We start from the raw sequence: 23685 nt of genomic DNA, 5'->3' as shown, positions 1-23685 counted from the left end.
AATATTCAATGTCAAGCATAGTAAAAAACATAATAGAACCAAAGATGAGACACCTAGTAATCTAGTACAGTTTATAGAGTAGTCTAAACGTGACTTCTAAGACAAATACCACTAGTTGTAGTTGACTATGAACTTTATTAGATCTTTCAAAATAATCAGTCAATGCCAAGTCATTCATCAGTAAAACATAATCTACAGTGCAGTACAATGCAACTTCTTCACATTTCTAGTAGGCCTATCTCTCCTGTGCCATCTATGTCTCTATGTCAGCCATGGTGATTTTGATGATAATATGCTTCAATCACACGTGCGTTTAGTCAGTGTTAAAGATGGTATGAGAATAGAGTGAGTGAAGCTGAGGCCATTAGAGTAACAAGTCTTCAGGGCCATCTCCTGCTGCGATCACTTAGTGCATCCACCTGGGGGCGCTGTAACAGAGCACAATGAACACAAGTGTTAAAGTGAGATATTTTTATACCACTGAAGTTTTAATTGTATACAGTCAGAAGGTGCTTTCCCAGTGTAAGTCATAATTGAATGTATGGAAAAGGAAAATCTCACATGTTTCTTTAGATTTGTGCATTGCCTTAAGCTACAGAGATTCTTCTAAACCTACTTGACAGCAAATGGGAAATTAGGGCAAAAGATGGAAAATTACATTCAAATGCATAACATTTTAACCAAAACTATAAAAGGATTTTTAATCATTTTGGATTTTCTTATTGCACTGGAAAACCTCTCCATGGAGAATGCTTCATATAGTTTTGTCCAAATAATTTCCCTTGTGGATCAATTAGCTTTGTCTAAGTCTAAGTTTAACTTTCTATTTCTATGGAATCATTCAGGTGATGTGCCACCTCTAGAAAGTTAAGCAGTGTTGCTTTCTTTCAACAGTCATGAATTAATATTTTTTAATGTATTTTATTATCATAGTTACAACTATGTATTTCGCACCTGCATACTTCTCCAATCTATTTATTTATTTATAATTTTATTATTTATTTATTTATTTATTTTGATTGACCCACCTGGCCCTGGTCACTGGTAGAACTTGATTTCTGTGTCCACACAGTCAAAGAACAGGTCTCCAAGCTCGTCTCCAGGGATCTCTCCATTCAGCATCGCCGAAATCTCACTCAGACACTGTGACTCCAGCTCACGCAAAATCTCATAAATTACTAACCCCTCGTCCTGCCATCACAAAAAGGGGTAAGTTAAAATTGTAACTTGTAAAACAAAATTGTAAATCAGGTACACTTAGCTACATACTTATGTGACAAGTTGAAATTGCACTTTTAAGACAATATATTTTCTTCTTCAAGCAATGTTTGAGATCAGTGCTCTTGGCATAGTAAAAAAAAAAAAAAATCTTTTATGTGCAAATCTACAAGTGACAAAAGATTTATTTTGACAATATAGATTTTTATTCATCCAATCTAGCAACCATTTTTTCTGGGATAATTTAGAATTTTGTCCCACTTTTATTTTGCACTGTGTTGAAATTGCCATGAAGTGTGCTACAAAGAGGAAGTCATTTGTAAAGGTATTTTAATTCATGTGACTATTGTGTGACTGTAAACACAGAAAAATTTTCAAGTGTGTGGCCGTGCTGTCTAGACTTTAGACTACAAGTCGTAATGATAATTACATCGCAAAAACTGCTGGTTCTTAGGAAGACAAAAGGACATAATTAACTCATTAACGATTAAATAAAGCTGAAAATTTGATCATGTACTTATAATAGAAAGTTGAAGTTCAGTGAAACTTTGTAATTAAGTTGTACCTAAAAACTATTAATACATTTAGAGAGTATTCTATTTCAATATTTTAACTACAATTGTTCATCAGTGCTTACTGGGTTGGTCTCCATAGTGTTAAGTGCCACCTGGTGGGCCTTGTACAGGTCATGTCTGCGGTCCACTTTGCTCTGAAAACGTGGCTGTTTTCTGACTGGGTCATCTGGACCAAACTGTGGGGAGATGACCCTCAGCACTGGAGCAGTACAATCCGAAAAGACAAAAGGCTTGAAGACAGACCTAACCAGGCAAAGAGAAGATGGAGGAGGGAAAGGAAGAGAGAAAGACATCACAGACTCAGAAATACCCACTGACCCCAAAGACTAAAAAATGTTAAAGGTGTATTATATAACTTTTTGGTTGGGGTCCATTACCTGTTTGCTCCTATGGATATGTCATTGCTCTACCTGGAATGTTCCACAGTGTGACAGCTCTACCTTACATTTATTAAATTTCAGGTGGATTTATAGCTCAGAAATACACAGAAAAACAGGCATTCTGACTGTGAGTGGGGTTGCCTCTCCACAGATCTGACCTGTAACTTGGTCTGTTGTCCATTAAGATTTGACGGACCCTCCACTAAAAAAGTTACACAATGTGCCTTTAGTGAAAGGAAAATGTTTAACTTGCAGTGTTTATGGTTGGAACCTGTAGCAATGTCATTTACAGAAATGTGGAACACAAACTTTACCACAAATTGCACATTTGTGAAATACTAATACAATTTGAGGCTAGGCTTTTGTAGCAGAAAAGCTAACAAATTAATGTGTCTACCCTAGATGTTTTTAATCTAAAGATTTAAAACCTTTAACATTTAGAATTATCAGTTAATAATTGAAAATACTTCAATTCTACTTCTTTTATCCTCCAGTTGCCTACATTCAGAAATGTTGACCATTCTGATATCATGGCATTTTAAAGAACACTGATATAAAATCAAAATTAACATCATGACAAACCTGGATGGGTCTGGGGTGGCAGTGAAGAAGTGTACACAGGGCAGGCTGGGGTCTCTGGGTAGCAGCGAGACCATGCTCCCAGTGGTCCTGAAGCCTCCAGAGTCCATACATATACCACTTGGTTTGTCTCTCAATATGGACATCATCACCTCTGCTGTGACTGAACCTAAGATCAGAGAAAAGAGCACAGTCCATTCTTATTATACTCAAAACAGATGTACAGCTTTACGTAATAAACCTTAAATTAATATGGGTGCTTAAATTGGCTTAACATTTTGTGCCCTAAAATATACTAAATTTATGTAATGAGAAATCAGAAATCTGAACTTGTATTGAACTTTTGTAAGCTAATGTCATATAAATTTATTTTGAAATAATTAAAGCTTAGAAAAAGTATTTGATCCATGGAGGATATTACATTATCACAGTAGTGCAATAGTACAACAAAAATAAAAATGTTTGTAAAAAAAATCTAAAAATAAAAAACAGACACATAGTACCAAACCATTACAACCTAGCTAATCCACTCTTCTCTATCAACTTACAATAGTTGCAATTCATTGAATAGAAATGTAACAACTTCCAAATCGATTTTTTGTATACAACCAAAGTCCAGCCCGGTTCTGAATGAAGTATTTTGCCCCAAAACTGATAAACTGTATTGTACATCACTGCTTACCATCATGTTGCTGCAGCAGCTCGGTGCCCCCTCTGTAGCGCTTTTTGGCCAGCTCCATGCGGGCAGGGGGCTGCTCAGGGGTGAACACCTGAGAGAAGCTGAAGTCGCCCTGACCGTCCCACCAGCCCTGGGCCTGAGCCACGGCCCGCAGCTCTGGGTGCTCCACAGAGATCTCCGTGGAGATGGTCAGCTGGTTTGAGATGTTCTTTACTCCCTCTGAAACAAGAAGGGATTAGGGTTGTGAAACAAAACCCAGATATCTGTAGATACTAAACTATTCTCCCATTCTGTCCATTCCTGAATAGTTAGATATATCAGAACTAGTATAATACACCTAATGCACAAAACCTGTAAAATTTGGGGTTGAAAATGACATTGTATTGTCTAAAAAAAAAAGTGTTAATATTATTATTGTAGTATTGAAAGCAGTAAATTACTGGGCATTTTAGAAATTTTAGTTTTGTGATGACACAAAAAGGCCATTAATGCAAAGATTAGAGAGCAAATCTATGTTATTTGTTGATATCTGGTTGTTTCAATGTTTCATGTGTGTAGATTATTTTATTTTAGATATAGATATATAGATAAAAGTAACTTATGTATCATATACAAATACAAGAAACAGAATAAATCAATACTTCACATCAATATACTCTTGCTTTTATATGGTATTGATTTTACACTGTTTTTCTGTTTGCAATGAATATTTTGCTCCTCACCTGTGATCTTCTGAGCCACCCAGAGCCTGCCCGCTGTCTCCAGGACCCAGGCCTCAGAGCGGTCCAGGAGGAAGGTGTTATGATAGGAGAAGGGTTCGGGGTCTTCTCTGCACTGGCCTCCCTGTCCGTGCTGCTGCAGTAACTCAGTGATGACAGAGAGGGCGCTCCACGCAGTGTCCCCACGCTCCAGACCCAAACTACCGGACACAGGAACAGTAACTACAGGCTGGCATACACAGCTTTAGTGTACTGTTAATTTATAATACGTAACATTCAAATGTATAGTATATTTATATATGTAGATTATATGTTGGAATTTGGTAACTTGTTTACTTATTTTATTTCTAAGTAATCATGTAATTTAAAGTGAAGTCACAAAAAGAAGTTAAAATACTCTCACAGAGAAAGTAAGAACTACAATCACAAAAGAAGCTGCCAGACTAGTATTAGTTGTTACTAATACTAATACTAATACTAATACTAATAGTAATACTACAGTTTAGTTTACTTACAGTAATACTGTAAGTAAAGAGGTAAGAAACAAAAACTTTGTGATGTATTATGATGGAAAGGCTTACTCTAATTTATTATTTTGACAATTTATTCTTTTAAATTTGTATGCAACAAATCATTTATTTAGTGCATTTCAAGACATCCAAAGAGCAACTGTGTTTATAGAGCTAGTTATACATTTATTTTTTTTAATTATAACTGAAGATACTTAAATTCCGTTTACATAGGCAATATAGTCCCAAATGCCTCAAATATCAGACAATCTCTTGTTTATATGATTTGAAGAAAAGATAAGTGTAACGCTTTAGTGCAGTTGAACCTCCTGTTGTGACACGCTTTTGGCAATCACCACACTTAAATGATCAAAGCGCAAACTTCCACTAAAACACAAGGCAAACCTGTGCCAACATAATTCTTCCTTTTTTCATTGACAAAAAGATAAATAAATAACTTTGGTAAAATAAGAGATACAATTTTGTGATATCGTTGGACAGCATGATCTTGTGACTTCTTCATTGGCCGCTATGCAATACTGCCTTATATGAATGTAGTTTCAAGGCTGGATAAAATACCAATCAGAATAATAAAATGTGTCGGTACAACAACTATCATTACAGAAGTTAGAGTTGTCAAAAAATCATTAACCAAATACAAATCAATAATTAAATTAGAACTATAGATGCTCGTTTGAGTATCAATACTGAAAAATAACATTAGCATAGTTTTACAATGTCTATCTGGATCTACATCGGAACTAGAAAAACAACATAGTATAGGAAAAAGAGGGCACAGATATCGGGGTAGGTGAAAACAAGAATTTCTGAGCACACAAGCTTCAAATGCAGGACAATACAGGATTACTCAAACAACCATGCATACAACTTTGATTCACCTTATGACAAGGGAACACTGTTATTACAATATTAATAACTCATTAAAGTTGAATAACATATCTACTTGGATAAACTACTATTAGTTTTTTTCTGGGAAATTACATTATACTGTATAAAAACTATGGTTTCTTAGTATCAAAATCAAGTTTGAAATTTTAGCATTGTGACAGGTTGTTGCATTCTCACTTGACCTGGTTTAGGCCCAGTTTAGATCCTAATGTACATTTGGTACCATCCCAGTCCGATTTAGTCCTGTTCTAGTTTAAGTTTAGTCCCATTTAAATCCCAGTTTACATGCTCTTAGGCCTTTCATGGTAATTATTAAATTGACTCATTGTTCTCTATATTGCAGATGAAACAGTTATTTTTCGTTTCATTTTGATATTTATTTATTATTTTTAGATAATTAATTAATCATAAATATTTTTAAGTTATTTGTCAGTTGCAAAAATGACTTATTATTATTCAGTATTATCGTCTATTATCTACATTTTCATCAGCAACATACCAAATCTCAAAATGTGTTATCGTGACAGGCCTATGTGGTTTATGTGCATGTATGAACTCATCCTTAGTTGATGTGATTCAGTTAAAAGCTCTAACCGTAGCAGGTCCATGCCAAGCAAAGCCTCTCCAGGGTTCACCTCCTCTTTGGTCCACACTGCCTCGTTCCCGATGCACACACCCTGATCATTCGCCCCCATCTCCGCCCCCCACATCCAGGCAGGTTTACTCAGCACCACCGCATGAGTTCGCTCCACCTGAGGAATCTGGATATACGTGCACTGGCAAAAAAGAATTTAAAATAAATTATCACACAAGCAATTGTGTTGGTTGGTTTTACACTTATATGGGTTGCCAACTTGAAATTATAATAACAATAAGCATCTGATTTATAGCCTACTTAATCCAATTAAAAAAGGAAACAAAATTAATATGTGCTATAATAACATGTACTATGCAAGAACTTGCACCTTCTAATTACAGTTCACTTCCATACTACTCAGGATTTATAACTTACTAATGATAATAAAATCCTCTATTGGCAATGCCACTGCCTTGACCTGTTAATGTGTATTCATAGTGACCTTTAGGCCTTTCTTTCAACCATTAACAGGCCTTTTACTTTTACAAAGAAAGAAAAATACTAACAGTCAATATTTGCAGTTACATTTTTGTTACATATTTATCTTGTAGCATCTAGTACCAAGCCTTCTTTTGCAGTCAAATTTACCTCCAGTACTGAGCCTGGTGGATGAGTTGCTGCAGGGTAGTACGTCACCTCTTGGACCTCATCGCGGGGTCGGTCTGAGTTTTTCCCAAAAATCACTTGGTTGTGTTTGGATCCAGGAGGCAAGGATACAAAACAGTCACATGACCTGGGACCCTCTGCCATCCTGCAACTGTCACATTATTTAGAGTTCGCACTGATGAGAGGGTAGAGCACGAACACAATTTGCTCCCAACAGTCATGCATCTTTCCATGTAAAGCACTATGCATTTCAGGAGCTATTATTATTAATTAATGAACTGGATGTGTTATGAATAAGAAAATATCCTATTGACAGAAGAACATATACTTAAATGTACTCAAATTTATAAAGCACTTTTTGGACACTCAAACATTATATTGCAATTTGCCTTATCTCTAAAACTATAACAACATCATAAATGATCAGATACAAATATAAGGTAAGATATTTATTTAAAATAACTCAGTTGTAGCTACTTGTATTGTGTTATAAACTAAATTACAATGCTATTAATGAGACCTAAGAGGTTTAAGTAATATTTGTCCATTTGTGTTTCTTCTCAGGTCATAAAGCATTTTCACATATCCTGTTGATCTACAGACTATTCTGAATGACATTTGAACACTGGTGACATAAGGCCTATGTTCTACACAATAGCCTACTTAAATACCCACCCAAGTAATTCATTCACTGGATAACTAGTTTTACTTCCAGTTGAGTAGAGCTGTATTATCTAGTAAGCACGCTGTAAATAGGCTTTATTGGAGGCTTATTCGCAACTGTTGATATCAAGCATAAATCGTCCACGCCCTTTTGACCATTCTATGAATGAATAAAGAAAGCTCATAGCCTGTTACGCTCGAACTGCACAGTGCCATCCTGGTACACTGCCCATCCCTTTCACACACATAGGATTAGAAAGCAGAGCACTTTACTGTCTATAATCTTCACAAATCCGCACGTTAACTATTATTGGTCTACTCTCAAATTTGCGACAATGAAATGCGTTGGGTCCGTGTATTATGTGGTAAACGCGCATAGTCGTATTGCGTGTGGCAGTGTGGTTGTGGAGCTCCAGGGGTATGGGAATAAGCAGTGTTCCTTCCCCGAAAAAAGGCCCGACACAGCGGCTTGCCTTTCCACTGTCAGCCCGCTGTCGCTTCACACTTTTCCCGTGGAGCTGCCAACCACGACTCGCGCAGTACATGCCATTGCACATTATTTACGGGGCTTGGACAACATAAGGTGGAGTAGAGGGCTAGCAGGGTGCAAACTACAGCTAAAGTGCAAAATGTTTACCTTGGATCATTCGTGAGAACAGACGACACACCGGCTGCCGCGAGGAGCAGGTTGGAGATGTGTGTCACGTGACCGAGAAATCCGAAGGTCCGTACTTAAAGGTCTCGCCTCGTATGGACGCGTAGTGTCTGGTCCAGAACCAGTGCGCGGGCAGCTGTAGAGAACCAGGGGGTGCAGACAGGATCAACAGTGGCTAAAAGCTAATCAAAGGCTGCTTAACATGGATAATCATAAACTTTATATAGTCAGTCAACAATCAAATCGATTTGGCTATTGTCCATGCGTAATAAACAAGCTTGATGAACTCAGGCATTTCTGATAAACTGTTTGCTGAGTGATGTGTGACATAGGCTATAGATTAGGTGAAGCAGCTCAATGCTCAAACACTTTCCCTACTAACTCACGCCTCCTATTGGTCAGCCTCTGTCATGTTCTGAGCGAGCTACAGGGGATTTAACCAATTACAGTGAAGTGTTAACTGTCAGAAGAAGCAGATACCTTTATGTCTGCCTCTTAAAGAGTACAATAAAGCTAAATTAAGTAACATAAAATTTTAATTATAGGTTCTAAATGGTAATATAATACTTTGGCATATTGCCCACTCCTATATTTGAAAGGGAAATAGAGTCTACTCTACTGTAGCTTATTTTAATTACATGAACAGTTACAAAGCCAGACTTACCTGCAAAAGAAAGTTACCACTTAATCATATATAGGCCTTTTTTCTTAGGTTAGATTTTATGGTGACTTCAAAAGGTTTGTATGTTTGTTTCTTTCATATCAAAACTTTTCATGACAACCTGGACAAACTTGACTTGAGCGATGAACGACAGTTACAGCACACAAAAACAAGGCAGGCAATTTAACGGTTTGCGTCACCTTGTTATTAAAAATAGATTTCTTGAGCTGCGGTTAGGCATGCATAAAACAAATTATGTAAACCGGATTTGTGACATAGCATCATGTTAGCATGTTTGGTATGTTAGTTTTGTGTCTAAAGACGAGTGCACATTCATTCTTTCAACTGATTTATGGATCATCTCTGTCAAGAGTCAGTGATGCAATTAGCTTTATGGCAATAGTTCACACGGAAAGGGCAGAGTAATTAACTGCAAAGGAAATATTGACAGTGTTTTGAAGATGTTTTTAAACAGTGGAGTTTAGTTACAGAATTCTTTGATGTTGGAGAACAAGATTTTGAAAGGTCTAAATGTGTTTGATCTACATAATTTTCAAAACTAAGTTAATAATGCAGAAAAAGTGTGTGTGCATTTTACCACTGGTCTATTTACACAGAGAAACATCTCAAGATTAAATTGAATTGATTGAAACTGATAAAAAAATAATAAAAAATCTTACTCATGTATTATTTTGGTTGGGGTTTTTTTTGAAAGAGGGGTCACTGGTTTATAATAATTATAACAAACACAAATAGTACTGTATATAATGTATTTTTTCTATAATATTAATCTCAAATTAATGAAAATATGTATAGTTTTAAGTTTTTTAAATCAGAATTGGATTATCTTACTAAAAAACAACTAAGAACAATACTTCACTACCATACTGTAAAGGAACTATACAAAATGTGACCCTAGAGTACTACACCACTACTATTACAATGTATAATAATAATGTTCATCTTCAGTAGTAGTACCGGGACTATTGATATTTTCATTATATCTTGCAGCACCTGGAGGCCACTCTGCTTTCATCTGATCGTCTCACTTGTACAATGTGTTGAATATTCTTTTAAGGTCCAATGAGTTTTTGTCATGACTTCACTGTATGCGCTGTGGGCTTCATGGACTGACGAGGTTCCTTTTGCTGTGAGATTTTTGACAACCTGTTAGCTGCTACAATACCTCATCCACACCCTCCCCAGAAGCTTTCATCTCCTCCTGTGTGCTGACAACATTTGCACATCCTGTCTGTTTTACCCCCAACACAAGTCAGCTAACAACTGCGTGAAGCAAGAGGAGAGGCCCCCACCTGAGCCAACGGACACACCCAGGAAACGTGCAGCGTACAGTTAAATGCACTCACAAATGGCTCTCAAACATGCACAGACAGAGATGAGAAAATGTAAACGCTAAATGTACACTTCAACTGTTGACTCTGAAAAAATCATTTAGACACTGAGTTTAAGTAAAGGTTTTTGCATGAATAGTATATCAGAAAATGTATTGGATTTAATTTATTTAATGGTCGAATTATTAATAATATAATATTACATAAAATTGATTCTTGTGAGCTTTTAGCCCTGTTATCATGTTGTTACCTCACCTTACACTTGAGTAATCCTGAATTTACAGGCTGTCTGCATCCACAAAGCTAAAAATGCTCTGTTCCAACTTGTGGTGTCATGCAGCGGTAGAGGTGGACAATTCAAGGCCTTAAATTATCCAAATGATTCTAGTGAAGACGTATGGAGTAGGTGGAGGAGGAGCACTTCCTGTATTACCACATGACATCACCAGGTGGAACAGAGTGTTGAGAGAAGAACTCAGCCTAAATATGCAGGGTTTGTGAGTTAAACATGCATGAATGAACCAAAACACAACTCCAGGTATGTTTTTGATGAGAAAACAGCATTATAACATAAATCGGAAAATAGTGTAATATGGGCCCTTTAATCATAAAATGTAAAAATAACTGTATTGAAATCTATATTTTAAAACTAAGATTTTTAATCCCATGTGAAGGGAATATATTATCTACATTTGATGCTTATTATGTAGAATAGGCAAAATCCACAGGGTGGGTTGATGGGGGAAACTGGTTTGCACGGAGGAAACCCAAGTTGGTCTGGGAGATCCTAAATTATTCCATTTCCAGGTCATGCATTTTTATGACTAGATCATTTTCCTGTCAAAGAAGAAATAAACCAATTGCATATCATACAATTTTTTTGTTTGTGTGTATGTAAAGTAGAGCAAAGAAGCCAGGGGCCAGATCCACTTTGACACAAACAGTGACAAAATATAGCTGAGCATTTGTGATTCAGCAAAACTAAATTTACACTGCTTTACTGGCGCCAAACTTGTGTAATTACAGATTCAAGAGTCCAAAAGATACATACAAACAAACAAAATATATATATATATATATGACATTTTTTACAATAATATACAATGTTGAGCTAGCAGTTCTGCATATCACCACAGTCAAGTTACACTTTCAATTATTTATTTATTTTATGTATTAATTTCTTAACTTATTGGATGTAAAGTTGCCCCATGCATTAGCAGATCATTTCAAACTATTATTGTAAAAAGAATTATAAATATCTTAAAATCCATGTTGAAGCCATAATGATCATGATTAAATCCATTCTAACCGATGTAATGTAATATATTTTTGCAGTGGGTAGCAGTTGCCCAGTGAGTAGGCTGCTGTCTGCCTGTGACTCACACTTGTAGTAGGAGCAAATACGCAGTGTACCATCAACTTCTCAACACTTAGTCTGAGCTGAATGATATTTAAAGCTCTATGGACACACAAACATGCATGAGACAACTTTAAACTTAGTCCTAGACCAGACCAGATCCAGACCAGGGCGGACGGTCAGGCGGTTTGAGCAAAGCTGTTGTCTGTAGCCCCCCTTGTGAAATGGGATGTCCCGTTGAAGATGAGGGGTGTTAGGGACGGAAACAGCTGTGAGGACCTTGTGCGTATTAATCTAAAGGGGAGACAGGATAGAGCAGGGGCCTAATAAAGCATGGTATTATGGCTAAAGGTGTGTGTGCGTCTGACTACCTGTCTTCCTGGGGGATTATAAACAAGCTGTGCGTTGTTGATGGTGTCTAGGCTATGTTCACACTGTAGGTCTTGATGCTTGATGCTTTTTTTTTTAACAAGAAGAAAAAGCAGTTCACATTACAAATAAAATGTGACTCATATCAGTTTTTGTGTGTTAAACCAATGTCAAAAAAACACAGGGCAAAACCAGAAACTGTGAGACGTTATGAGCAAGCATTTATCAGTAGATAAATAAATTATCTTTATCTTATCAAAAAAAGTTTTTAACAAATTCATGTCAGCTTTTATATAGTAGGAGATAGCCTATATATCTTTGTCATTCACATTAATAGGCGAACATTGATATTTTGCCTTTGTAAGACTTTCTTTACCACAATATCAATTATGTTTTATACTTCTCACACATGCATTTTGCTAGTTTCACAGCTGTAGTCAGGCAGCCATTTTATAGTTTCATTGTGTGACATTTCTGCTTTTTCCAGTTTAAATGTGGCAGCTGTAGCATTTCTGTGACGTAGAAATCTAATTAATGTGACATGCGTGTGTAGACTGCAGTCACTTTTAACACCACATAAATGGCCTGAGTCACATTCGAAGGATTCTGAGTCACATTTGAAGGATTCTGATTTGAGCTGCAGTTATAAGCTCACCTACATCTGATGAATATCTGATTTCTAAACCTTTAAAATGTCTTGGAAAGGACATGCAAACTGCACGATTTAGTAATAGAGACCATATCCACAGAAAAATACAATGATTTTGCAGTCTACGTGTAATTTTAATAATCTTTATTCTAAAAAAATATGATAAAAATCTGAATTTGAGTATGAATATAGCCACAGTTTTTTTTTAAATCTGATTCCGCCAGGTAATTAAGAGACTGGAGACTGTAATATTACAATGGTGCAGAACGAAACTAAATGGTGGCATCTATCAGAGGCACAAAATGATGGAAAATGCCATAGGTGATTTTTTTCTTTTTTTTTTTTTGTAATATCTTCTGTGTGCTCTGTAATGTTATTTGTCTATTGTCTATTGGATTTTATGTTTAATGTCAGGTGTGTGTCTGTTGTTGTCTTATTGAATGTTTAAGGTGTTTTACTTGCCTTAGGACAGTGGACAGAATGTAGCTATTGTGCTAATTTGGGCATATTTATATTGAAGCAGCTCTGTGGCACACTGATTAAAGGGTCTGTACCTGATTTTCACATGTTTAGAGCAAAATGGGTAAAAAATGGGCTGTGGTTTATTGCGTGCATCTAATTAAAAAACATTTTATTGTCCGATAATCAGGAAGTGTGCATTAGCATCCTAGTTGTTGTTAGCTTTACTGTCACGGCAAATCTCCACTCTGAACCCTTTGAAAGTTGTGAAAAGCATACACTCATACACTCAAACTCATTAAGGTAAATAAGAAATAACTTCCGACTATGTTTTAAACTTCTAACATATGCACTTTAATTTCACAGCTGTAGTCAGGCAGCCGCTTTATTGTTTCATTGTGTTAAATTTCCTGTTGAATTTCAGTGATGTAGAAGTTAAATCAATGTGACTTGCATGTGTAGACTGCTGTCACTTTTAACATAAATGGCCTGAGTCACATTCAGAGGAATCTGATTTGGGCTGGTAACACTGGCTGCAGTAACAAGCTCACCTAAATCTGATTAATATCTGATTTCGCGACCATGATCACAGAGAAATGCAATGATTTTGCTGTTTACTTGTAATTTTAATAATCTTTCATCTTAAAAAATGTGATAATAAACAGATTTTGAGTGTGGATATAAACTCTACTCTGGTCTCTGAATTTTGTGAAAAGCTCTTGTAAACTTATTGCAGAGAATAATTAAATCCTTCAAATGCATAAGGGAAGTGAGGGATAACTTAGGACCACTGCAAACTGTTTAAAATAAACAAGTTCCGATTTTCATGTTTATAAAAATCAAATATGTACTCTCCTAATTTAAATAAATAAATAAAAATAAACATTTCGGCAAAAAAAATCTGATTCGACTAGCATTTGTCTATGTCCACCGATTCAATAGTTTTTTCCAAATTTCCAACTGTTAGTCAGGGGAATTTTCAACATAACACTTACAGTATGCTTATTTCCTGTAATGCATTTATTTCAAGTTTTACAACCCTCTGCACACAAGAAGGGGTTTTGGAAATTAGATAAAATAAAGCAAGTCAAATTCTCGGTGCAATTAAAGATCCGGTTAAAAGGCAGAGAGGCAGCAGCTGGGAGGGGAGCAGACAGTAACTGCGGCGCCATGGCTGTTTAACAATCAAAGATGGGGGCGGGGGCTTGTGAGGAAGTCTCTACTGCAAAATACAGGTGTACACTCACAATCAAAGCGCAACTCGCAAAAAAATGACTGGGTTTGAAGTTGAAAGAGGGGAGAGGGGGGATGAAGAGAGGAGAGGGGGAAGGTGTGCAGGGTGCAGACAGTGCTGGTGACCGAGAGAAGCCTTGAGAAAGTGGGATGGGCTCTCCGCTTTTGGGATTTTGAATAATTAACAAGGATAAGGAAGTGGACTATACCAGGTGCTTACAGTTTACAGTGAGGATCTGCGGAGGGGAAGTGCCGGATTTGGGCGGACTACGCACTCAGGAGGCTGGCGTTGGGACAGGATTTGTGAGGGACACGCCTGTGGTTCCCGTGGGACTATACAAGGATCGGAGCCATCTGACCCACAGTACATAACAGTGTACAATAGAAATATATGTGTACTAAACATGGGTCTTATCAGAGGTGGGAGAGTGGACAAAGAATGTTCTCAAGTAAAATTAGTCTTAGTGTAAATCAATATAATGCCAAAATAGCTGCAGTATATAAATATTTGGTGATAAAATACGCAAGAAACTGTTGGGACATACATGTTTGTTTGTTTTTTTTGGGGGGGGTGGAGAGGGGGGTTTGGTTGTAATGAATTTCATATCCATAAAATGTTCTGACTTTATTTTTTCTTTATATATTATTAATAGTCTATGTAAGTAAAAGTACAATGAATTTGTTTTGTTTTTAAGTCCAGTAAATGTAACCTCAGATTCAGTGGCTCAGACCACCCAGTCTTGCTCGCCCAATCAAACTAACCCGGTCTGTGTTTCCCTTGTTCCCTGCGGACATTTTAAGCTGCCTTCACAATTTCAGCCTAGAAACAGTATCAATATACTTCAAAAAGTTAAAAGTAGTCACTCAAATGATAAGCACAGAAAAATGATTTTGAAAAAAAAAAATGTAAATGAATAAAGTTTTGTTTTTTCATCAAGGATCACTTACACATATACATACATACATTCATACAGATATGCAGATGAGTTTAGTGTCTTGCCCAAGGACACAACAACAATATGCGGTACTGACTGGGCTAGAATTAGATTGCAACCTTTGGATCAGTGAGCAATATCCTTGCTTGCAGTAACAATATTTCTATCATAAAAGAACTGACTGAATATGGAGTAGGGCTAAATAAAGTAAAGCAAAATAAAGTTAAAAATGAAAAAAAGATTTGTGACAAACTTCCAGAAACAAAATATAATTCACCCCTCTGTTATCTCCGCCCACCTAAATTTGATGTTGTCTGTCCAATCAAAACATAGTCTCTGAATCAAAACCATTACCGGCCTGCATCACATAACAGGTCTATATTTAATTTAATTTTGCCTAACTAAATTTCGAGTCCGCCCTCACAAATCCAGTCAGTAAACAACAACATTCTTCACGCCCAAACTGTCACACTGATGTCTTACATAAACTATTTGACCTTTAGGACCAAATAAAAACATGGCTCCGAGAACTTGTTTTGTGCCTAATTACAGCAATTAAAACACAATGGAAAATAATGATGTTGTGGGTGTAATCTCTTTAGGTTCATTGGAAGAATGTAGACAACAGGATGATGCCAAATAAAAGCAGCCAAGAGAGATTTAAAACAACAAACTTGATTGATACATTTGACCTTTCTGTAAGGACATCAGTTTTAAAATAAAATAAATGTACATTGCGTTATACCCTACTATATGGTAGGTGGTGATGGTAGGCTAACAGAGACATAGTGACAACAATCACACAACCAATTACTCACACATACAGCCATACATAGTGAAATGTTTTGCCCAAGGACATAATGCTATTGCACTGGTCAGAGCTAGGATTAAACTTTCATGTTGCAAGAGTCTTATCTAATGTGTAATGTTTGCATTTATCTATACTAATTTACACTTTATGGGTGGTTATACGCTATTGGAAAGAGACGTGACATAGATGTGACCCAAACATGGAACAACAACAACAATAGAAGAGTGAAGGTGAAGAAAAATGATCAGTTAAGTAACCAGATTAGTAGTTCATTCAGAAAGCAATAAATCACATTATAAAATGTGTCTATAAAAGTGTCATTGCTGCTTTTAGTTAGTGACATTTACCGAAAAGGTCACACATGACTGACAGCTCCACGCACACACCCACAACGCTACCATTCAACAGTTACACAAATGACAAACTTTTAATTTTATTTAGTGATAAAATCACTATTGAATTCACAAGACACATCCTCGTTACAATTAAATGCATTTTTCGTTGCAGGTAACGCCTCCCAAATAGGTTGTGTTTATTAAACTAGCGCCATGTCAACAACCACAAACATGTGAATACACAAAAGCATAATTGGCAAATGTTGAACTTGGCACGATTCAGGATCAACCATGAGATTATAGTGTAATTAAATACTATTTTTGAGTCTTCTGCATAATCTTGTATTGTATTCATGAGGAAACATAACTGACTGTATTATATGCTGTAGTAAACATATTGAAGGCATGTGTGTGGTCTACGCCAATGTTTGCACTACAACAAAAAGAAAGCAATAAGCAGCTACTGGCATGTAGGCCTACTCAGTGAGGTATAATAAAGCAAGAGGAAGCATCGCATAGTAATCTATAGTAACTAATATCCCATTCCAGCAGCCATGTTCTTGCTAATAGGAAGCATAACTTTTTAATGACATCATTTTTCTTGAATACTTTGATAATTAGATTTTTTATGTGTACTTTATCTAATTACACATTCTTCTAAATGTTTTGTAATAAATACTTCTAGTAATTGACTTGAACTGAATAAATATCAATGGTGTATTGATATACAAACATGGTTTATTTCTGCATCATATATAGTGTAGTATTTTAGGGTGAATATTCCATTTCACAATTCAGCAAAAAGGGTCCTGACACAGACAGGTAAAGTTCCTGCATTATTAGCATCATTAAATGTCAAATGAAACCAGAAAAAATGTCTGGTTCTGATTTTATATTATTTTCTATTAGAATTAGAGAATGCTCTTACAATTATAAGATGGCTCCTGCAATGACAATGGCAACAGTATCCATGATTTCTTATATTAAAACTGATTGGGCCTACTCCTATGCACAACACTATGACTAGGATCTGCCATGTCCTCTATTAAAAAATAGACTAGAGTTTATGATGAAATAGCTGGATGGCTTCCTGATCTAGACACCAGTGCTTCTTGTTAAATTTACATATTTTTTTATTTTATTTTTTGGGTGCTCATCTAAAACCCTTTAGACATGTTTGGTGTACACATCTTCATTAGCATGTTTTTTTAAGTGTAACTTTCTGAGCACTCCAATGACGTCTTGCCTGCCAGACAATTAAGGATTACTCAAAACATGGTTCGATCAATCACAATAAAACACATGGGTCAAGCTAATGATGAGGGAATGTTTTAACAAAAATAATAATAATAAAAAAATAAAAAAGTTTTTGCGTAATATGTTCCCTTTAAGCTTACATGTGTACAAGAAAACATTTTCTTATTTACCTACTTTAATATATGTTTGTTTGCGCATTATTTTAATGGCAGTTAAGTTTTGGGTGCATGCGGCTATTCAAGGGTTTCAGCTTACATAACCTACCTGTTATACACACTTTATATGCTTTTTCCCATCCACAAAATTATATATTATTTTGTTTTAAATCGTGAATTGCTATGGCAACGGTCTAAATAAATATAAGGCCAATCTAAGCAATCATAAGAACTGGTGTTAAACTAATTCCTGTGTCCGAGTTGTACCTGGACGTGAGGCTGTGGTGCTGATTCAGTGTTTGCTGTTGGCGTCCACTCGACTTCAGCATTTTATAAAGTGCTGCTTCAGAGAAAGAGCCAAGGACCAGGAAGTGTCTGTGGTCTGCTTCAACAAGCTGCAACAAGACCTGCAATAAGAGAGAGAGGGAAGGGGCAAGAAAGAGGGGGAGGGGGGCAGTGAGGGAGAGAAAGAGAGAGAGCAAAAGACACAGAGAGAGAAAGAAGGGGGGGGGGCAGAGGAAGACAGAGAAGAGGGAGATAGAGAGGGAGAGAGAGATAAAGGTTAAATTCACATAAAACTATTAAACGATTAATACAACAATACAGTAATCCATTCTGACAGGTTTCAAGAAGTGCATAAGCCAAGCAAAATGCAATATAAGGTAATATTTTGCATTCATCCTTACTTGAATAAATGTAGTTTGGGTAAATATAGCGTTCAGAAATAATAATTAGATATTAAAGTGATATTATAATTGTGTGTGTCTTTTAGCCTGGACTAAACCACCTGAGGAGTGTCCACAATCAAAGGATTTCAGGTCTCAAGTGCCCTATAGGGCTCACTGCACACAGTTGAAAACTATAATACAAATAAAAACATACATATATCAGCACTATACATGATAAACGTATTTGATATAGTAATGAAAAAGCAATGCATCATAGTTTATCATATTTAAAGACACACTCAGGTAAGTTTTCAGGTGAAGAGTAAATATGCCATCTCCTTGTCTCCATGGAGATGAAAGTTCCACAACACAGAGAGCATTAACTCTCCTTAGAGACAAGCAGGTGACAGTACCAGGTCAAGTTACAGATCAGATCTGTGAAGAGATGACCCCACTCCAAGATTTAGTTTTTTTTTTTTTTTTTTTTCAAGTTAACACACGGTCAACAATGCAAGCAGGTGACTGACTCCCAAAAAAGTTTCACAGTGTTCTTTTGACACAGAATAAGTTATAGACCTATTAGAATAATAATAAAACAAGGAAAATTATGTTGTCAGCTGTGCCAATGACTTCTTATAAAGGTGCAAATGTTTTATGCTTAATCTGTCGTGTATGTCTACCATGTAGTTATAGGCCTATTTGTAACATGCGTGCTGTGTTGATGTGGTAAACTGAGCCCTATGCTACTTTTTCACTGGCACTCACTTTCACTGATTGCTACTACTTTCTGTTTCAAAATGGCAAACCATAAATATCTTTTGGCTGTAAATACATATAGGCCTGTTTTGTCTTGTCGTTTAGTATTGTATACGGGTTGTTTATTATTGCCTCGTTGTTGGTTTAAACAGACGATTCTTTCATAATTTTCAGTGACGATGAACTTCTTGTGCGTCCCGGGACAGCTCTCTGACAGATACGATCCATGTTTTGTCCAAGTGCGCCTTTGCCTCCAACTTCACCTGAGGCTACTTTACGCGTCTTCAAAGGGCCACTCGTACACGCGCACTCATGAGCGCGCGCACCGAGGGGGCAGGGCCTCGAGGCGCTCAAGACTCAGAGCTTATCCTAAACGTGTGCAGTGCTCACCATGCAGCGCACCTGAGCTCCAAATCCGCACGTTACAACTGCGCGTCTGGAGCGAGTGAAGGATGGAGCAGAACTGAATACGATGAGGATATTATTTATTTACTGCTCGACTTTCTTCACAAACAGAAACAGCAGACTCCAAAGGCTTTTCTGAAGGGAGAGAGGGTTCTGTGGAGTGGTGCGGCTGACTAGCAGGTAAACAGAGGAATTTTAATACGCGCATGCAAACCAAAAGTTCACTGTAGTTCATCGGGTTTCAAATTGTGCTCACTGATTCACGGCAGGACAAACACTAATTTGTTCACACCTTGTAAGGTGAGTTGACCATGATAGTCTGAATTATAAAGGCATTACTGTAGCCTGTAAAAACAAGTCAGATGGAAAACTGGATAATAAATGTAATAAATGTTTATTGTGTTATGCTATATCACTTCAGTTAGGCCTTAAATGGGCCTAACTGAAGCTAATTTGTTAATATAAAGAAACTCGCAAACGTAAATATCTAAAAACTTCTTGCCCTCTTGATATTAGGGTTGCCCAGGGGCTGCTTCACTGAACAAGCCTATAGGCTGTGCTTTTAAATAAACAAAAAAGTAATTAGTTTTGCTGGATCTCTTCAAAAAAAAAAAAAAAAAAAGGATGCATATTCTCTTAATTGACTGGAAATCCTGTAAACAACTGGTGGTAGATTTAAAAAAAAAAAAAAAAAAAGTATTATGATTTAACATACAGACTTCTATTTGGAAAAAGGAGTTCAAAACTTTTCTACTCTGAAAAATGCATTGATTGATAAATTGCTAAATATACATATAAATATAAGTATATTTCACTATATTTTAATCAAGGAAAAGAACGTAATAGTATTTAATGCTTGTTGTCTGTATAAAATGCAATGTTGCATTCACTCAAAAGATCTGTAGCTATAATGTGATCAGTGTTAAATGAGCTGGCTGTCACATTTGCAGCAATTTTACAAATTTGCACAACCTTCAGATTTTATTTGAATAAAACCTTTCCATTCTAAATACGTAAAGTTAAGGCTTGATTATATGTACTATGTATATATAATATGCATTACAATAATCCACATATATTTAAACATAAACTGTCCTTAATGAACTCAGTAGTAAAGTAGACACTTTTCCACTGGATTTGGATGAATCAGTGTCTGTCAGACAGTTACAAATCACACAACATGTAAAACTGTCACCTCCATCTTTGCCTTTAAGCCAATAGTTTCTAATTTTCTATGTACTGACAAAAAAGTTGTCATAGGTTAGATGGTATATGCCTCCTAAGAGATGGAAATATATTTTTTTTAAATGTATTGTAATTTGAAAATATATTTTAATTGTGTTTGCAAAATGTGGATATTGAGTATATAGTCTACAATTAAAAGTATAAAAATTACCTCAAAAATATGTTTCACCCTATAATACATACACTTCATGTATTGGTAGGCATTTCAGAAAAAAAAAAAAAAATCTCCAAATATATTGGGTCAGAGTCAATATTTTAGATTTTAAAATTTTGACATGTGTGTCATTTGCTGTTTTCAGTCACAACAGCAAGACAATTTTTGGAAAAAGTAGAAAAAAAAAATCTGATCATAGATTAAACATTTGAGGTTGGTTGAGTCCACTAGATCGTAATTTATCCATGCGAACTGCAGTTTTTTGTCCCTCACTCTTGTGAAAGTAATGTGGATAGTTTTGACAAGAAAGACATAAGATATAAATGAAACTGTCTATATTGTAATTGATAATGGATAAATTAATGTTATGGTACACTTAGACTTAAACTTGGACAAACTTTATTCATCCACAAGGCTAATTATTTGGACACACATAAACTATAGTCAGACCACATGTATTTTATTTATCAGCAAAAGTTGTTCATTAAAGCTGGGGTGATAGATAGATGGATTGGTGCTTATAAACTTATGCAATATTTAGTCTGCAGTGGCCATAAAGTTTGCACTCTTCTCTTACTGTTTGTGCTTTGAAACCTCTTAGATGGCAGACTTTTAAGGCAGAGTTTGTGCTGGGTCTTGGTCAGGCAGGTTTTATGACCACAGCTCTGTCATTGCAGCGTGCCTTCCTCCTCCTCTCTCCCTCCTCTTCCTTAGACCATCTCCGCCAGCTGTTTCCCTCGAGAGCTTGTAACCCTCAGGCATTCTGGTCAAAAGCAAAAAGATGTTGGCAACTCTGGGTTTGTTTATGGTTTTGTCAGCAATGGCCAGGTCCAACTGCACATCTCGGTACAGCATTCCCTAAAAATTACAGAGCGGTCACCGTAGCTTCGGGCCGCCCCAAAATAAATCTACCTGACCTCCACCACTGGACCTTTCATTAGGGCATTCCAGGCTAATTACTTTACGATTTCATACTACCTAGAGAGCATCGCTAAATGGGTTTTCCTCCTCAAAGACTTGTAATGTCCTCTCTTGGAGCATATTGACTCAACAAATTGAGAGCTGTGTAAGGGGTGGTTACCTGTCAGTATGGGTGACAAGACATGCCTGCTGTCCCCAGTAAATGAAGACGTTGAAAACAATGAACATGAAGAAATGTTGCACAGGTGTTTGACAATGCATTCACATGGTAGATATGGGATGATTCAGACAGACAGCACACTAAGCCAAAGACAACTTTACAGTTTCCTGCAGTAAAGATAATTGCAGAGGCTCGGGACGGGGGCGTGGTGGAAGTCGACAGGACGGTTTGGAGCTTGGACATGTTTTGCAGCTGAGCAGGTTATTACTTTTGTGTCATAAAGAAATTTAACAAGCTTCATGTCACCACTGAGCGCTTCAGCCCGCCCTGTTCAGGACACATACCTGTATGATTGGGGCCTGATGCCGGTAAAGAGCGTGTGTCCATGATTACACAGAGTTATTCTCATTCTCGTGTTATTGTTGGATTCTGTTCTTTTGCTTCTGAATGCTGTCAGTGTGGATGTCGCCAATGAGCAGTGGGCGGGTCTTTTATGGGCTCACTCTGTACCTGCCTGGCGGCCTGTTGTTGTAAATCATGTGTGATTCATAAAAACAGGTTCTTCTGTCTGCAAGGCCCCATTTCTACAAACCTCAGAGACGTAGCAAACAGATTTTGGCCTACAGCCATACCTCCCTGCTACTTCTTCCTTTACCAAACTGCTCTCCTGTCAACACCCCCCTCTCTCTCCCTCCCCCAGCTGCTAGAGCCTCCGTACAGGCGCAGGATGTTGTTTTCTTTGCTCTTCTTTGACTGTCCTCTATGGGAAGTACCTGGCAGCGGATGCATGTGGCAGGCTGCTGTCTGGACACGTCTGTCTCCCCCTGTCTTCACTCTTCATGGCCACTCAGCGTGAGAACTACAGTATCCAGGCTGCTGATCTGATGTAGACAGAGGGATTTACACTGAATGACTGCATTAGACTTCAGAGGTTTTCACACCAACATGACAGTGATGCGTAAGACTGTAAAGTACAAAAACAGGAGCTAATCCAACTGTCTTTCTGTTCAACAGGTTTCATTGAAGCATCACCAACACCATGTGGTAAAGTGCACAGGACTCAGAGCACCGACTGAACTACAAAGTTGCAAAGACTTGACTACACCAGCTGTCCTCATGGCTCACCCTTATGAGCCCTGGTTACGGACAGCGCCCTCCAGTGGCAGCTCAGAGGACATGAACATGGCCCCCTGGTGGGACCTGCACCGGGACCCTGCGGGGAGCTGGTTGGACCTGCAGCCAGGACAGGGGCTGCCTTCGGTCAGTCCAGGAGGGTCCATGGGGCTACAGTCAGGGCTGCAGTCCTCTTTAGGGCCATACGGCTCTGACCCTCAGCTGTGCAGCCCGCATGCTACTCAGCACGTACCCCCCTCTCATACGTCTCACCTTTTTCCTGACTTCAAAATGGAGCCCATTGCCCCTGAAATGCTCCCACAGGAGCCTTACCCACTGGAGGAGCCACAGGAAAGGGCCGTTTCAGTGCGTCCCAAACCTAATAGGCGCCCCTCATCACGGGGTGGGGGGCAGGCCGCATGCCGCTGTCCTAACTGTGTGCATGCAGAGCAGTTGGGGCAGAGTGCAGACGACCGCAGGAAGCACATGCACAACTGTCACATCCCAGGCTGTGGGAAGGCCTACGCCAAGACCTCCCACCTCAAGGCTCACCTGAGGTGG

At 37.5% G+C, this 23685-nt stretch overlaps 2 protein-coding genes across 4 annotated transcripts in view; one reads left to right on the top strand and one right to left on the bottom strand.

Moving 5' to 3' along the window:
• Window positions 1–126: 126 nt before the first annotated feature.
• On the bottom strand, window positions 127–18094 carry scrn2 (secernin 2). Of its 3 annotated transcripts, XM_055158747.1 has the most exons (10): window positions 17970–18094; window positions 8112–8265; window positions 6794–6962; window positions 6163–6344; window positions 4154–4350; window positions 3435–3650; window positions 2756–2921; window positions 1856–2036; window positions 1029–1191; window positions 127–428 (listed from the first exon to the last, which is right to left on the bottom strand). In XM_055158747.1, the coding sequence occupies exons 3-9, from the start codon at window positions 6953–6955 to the stop codon at window positions 1039–1041; spliced, it is 1257 nt and encodes a 418-aa protein (XP_055014722.1). In that variant the 5' UTR covers window positions 6956–6962; window positions 8112–8265; window positions 17970–18094; the 3' UTR covers window positions 127–428; window positions 1029–1038. The 3 variants fall into 3 exon arrangements, with proteins under 3 accessions (XP_055014722.1, XP_055014723.1, XP_055014721.1); XM_055158748.1 differs by lacking the exon at window positions 17970–18094 and having other exon boundaries at window positions 6794–6956; window positions 8112–8852; XM_055158746.1 differs by lacking the exon at window positions 17970–18094 and having other exon boundaries at window positions 8112–8851.
• Window positions 18095–19525: 1431 nt separating this feature from the next.
• The window catches only part of LOC110173872 (transcription factor Sp6-like), a 5484-nt gene continuing 1324 nt past the window's right edge, over window positions 19526–23685 (top strand). Inside the window, exons 1-2 of the mRNA XM_020939880.2 lie at window positions 19526–19711; window positions 23026–23681. Coding sequence (XP_020795539.2) covers window positions 23128–23681 — 554 coding nt within the window. The 5' untranslated portion in view covers window positions 19526–19711; window positions 23026–23127. The remainder of the gene's footprint in view (window positions 19712–23025; window positions 23682–23685) is intronic.

This window comes from Boleophthalmus pectinirostris, unplaced genomic scaffold, assembly GCF_026225935.1.
Source record: "Boleophthalmus pectinirostris isolate CB_2022bp ecotype Guang Dong unplaced genomic scaffold, ASM2622593v1 HiC_scaffold_22, whole genome shotgun sequence".
NCBI classification, from domain to species: domain Eukaryota; kingdom Metazoa; phylum Chordata; class Actinopteri; order Gobiiformes; family Gobiidae; genus Boleophthalmus; species Boleophthalmus pectinirostris.
This window is presented reverse-complemented; position numbering and strand designations above follow the sequence as displayed.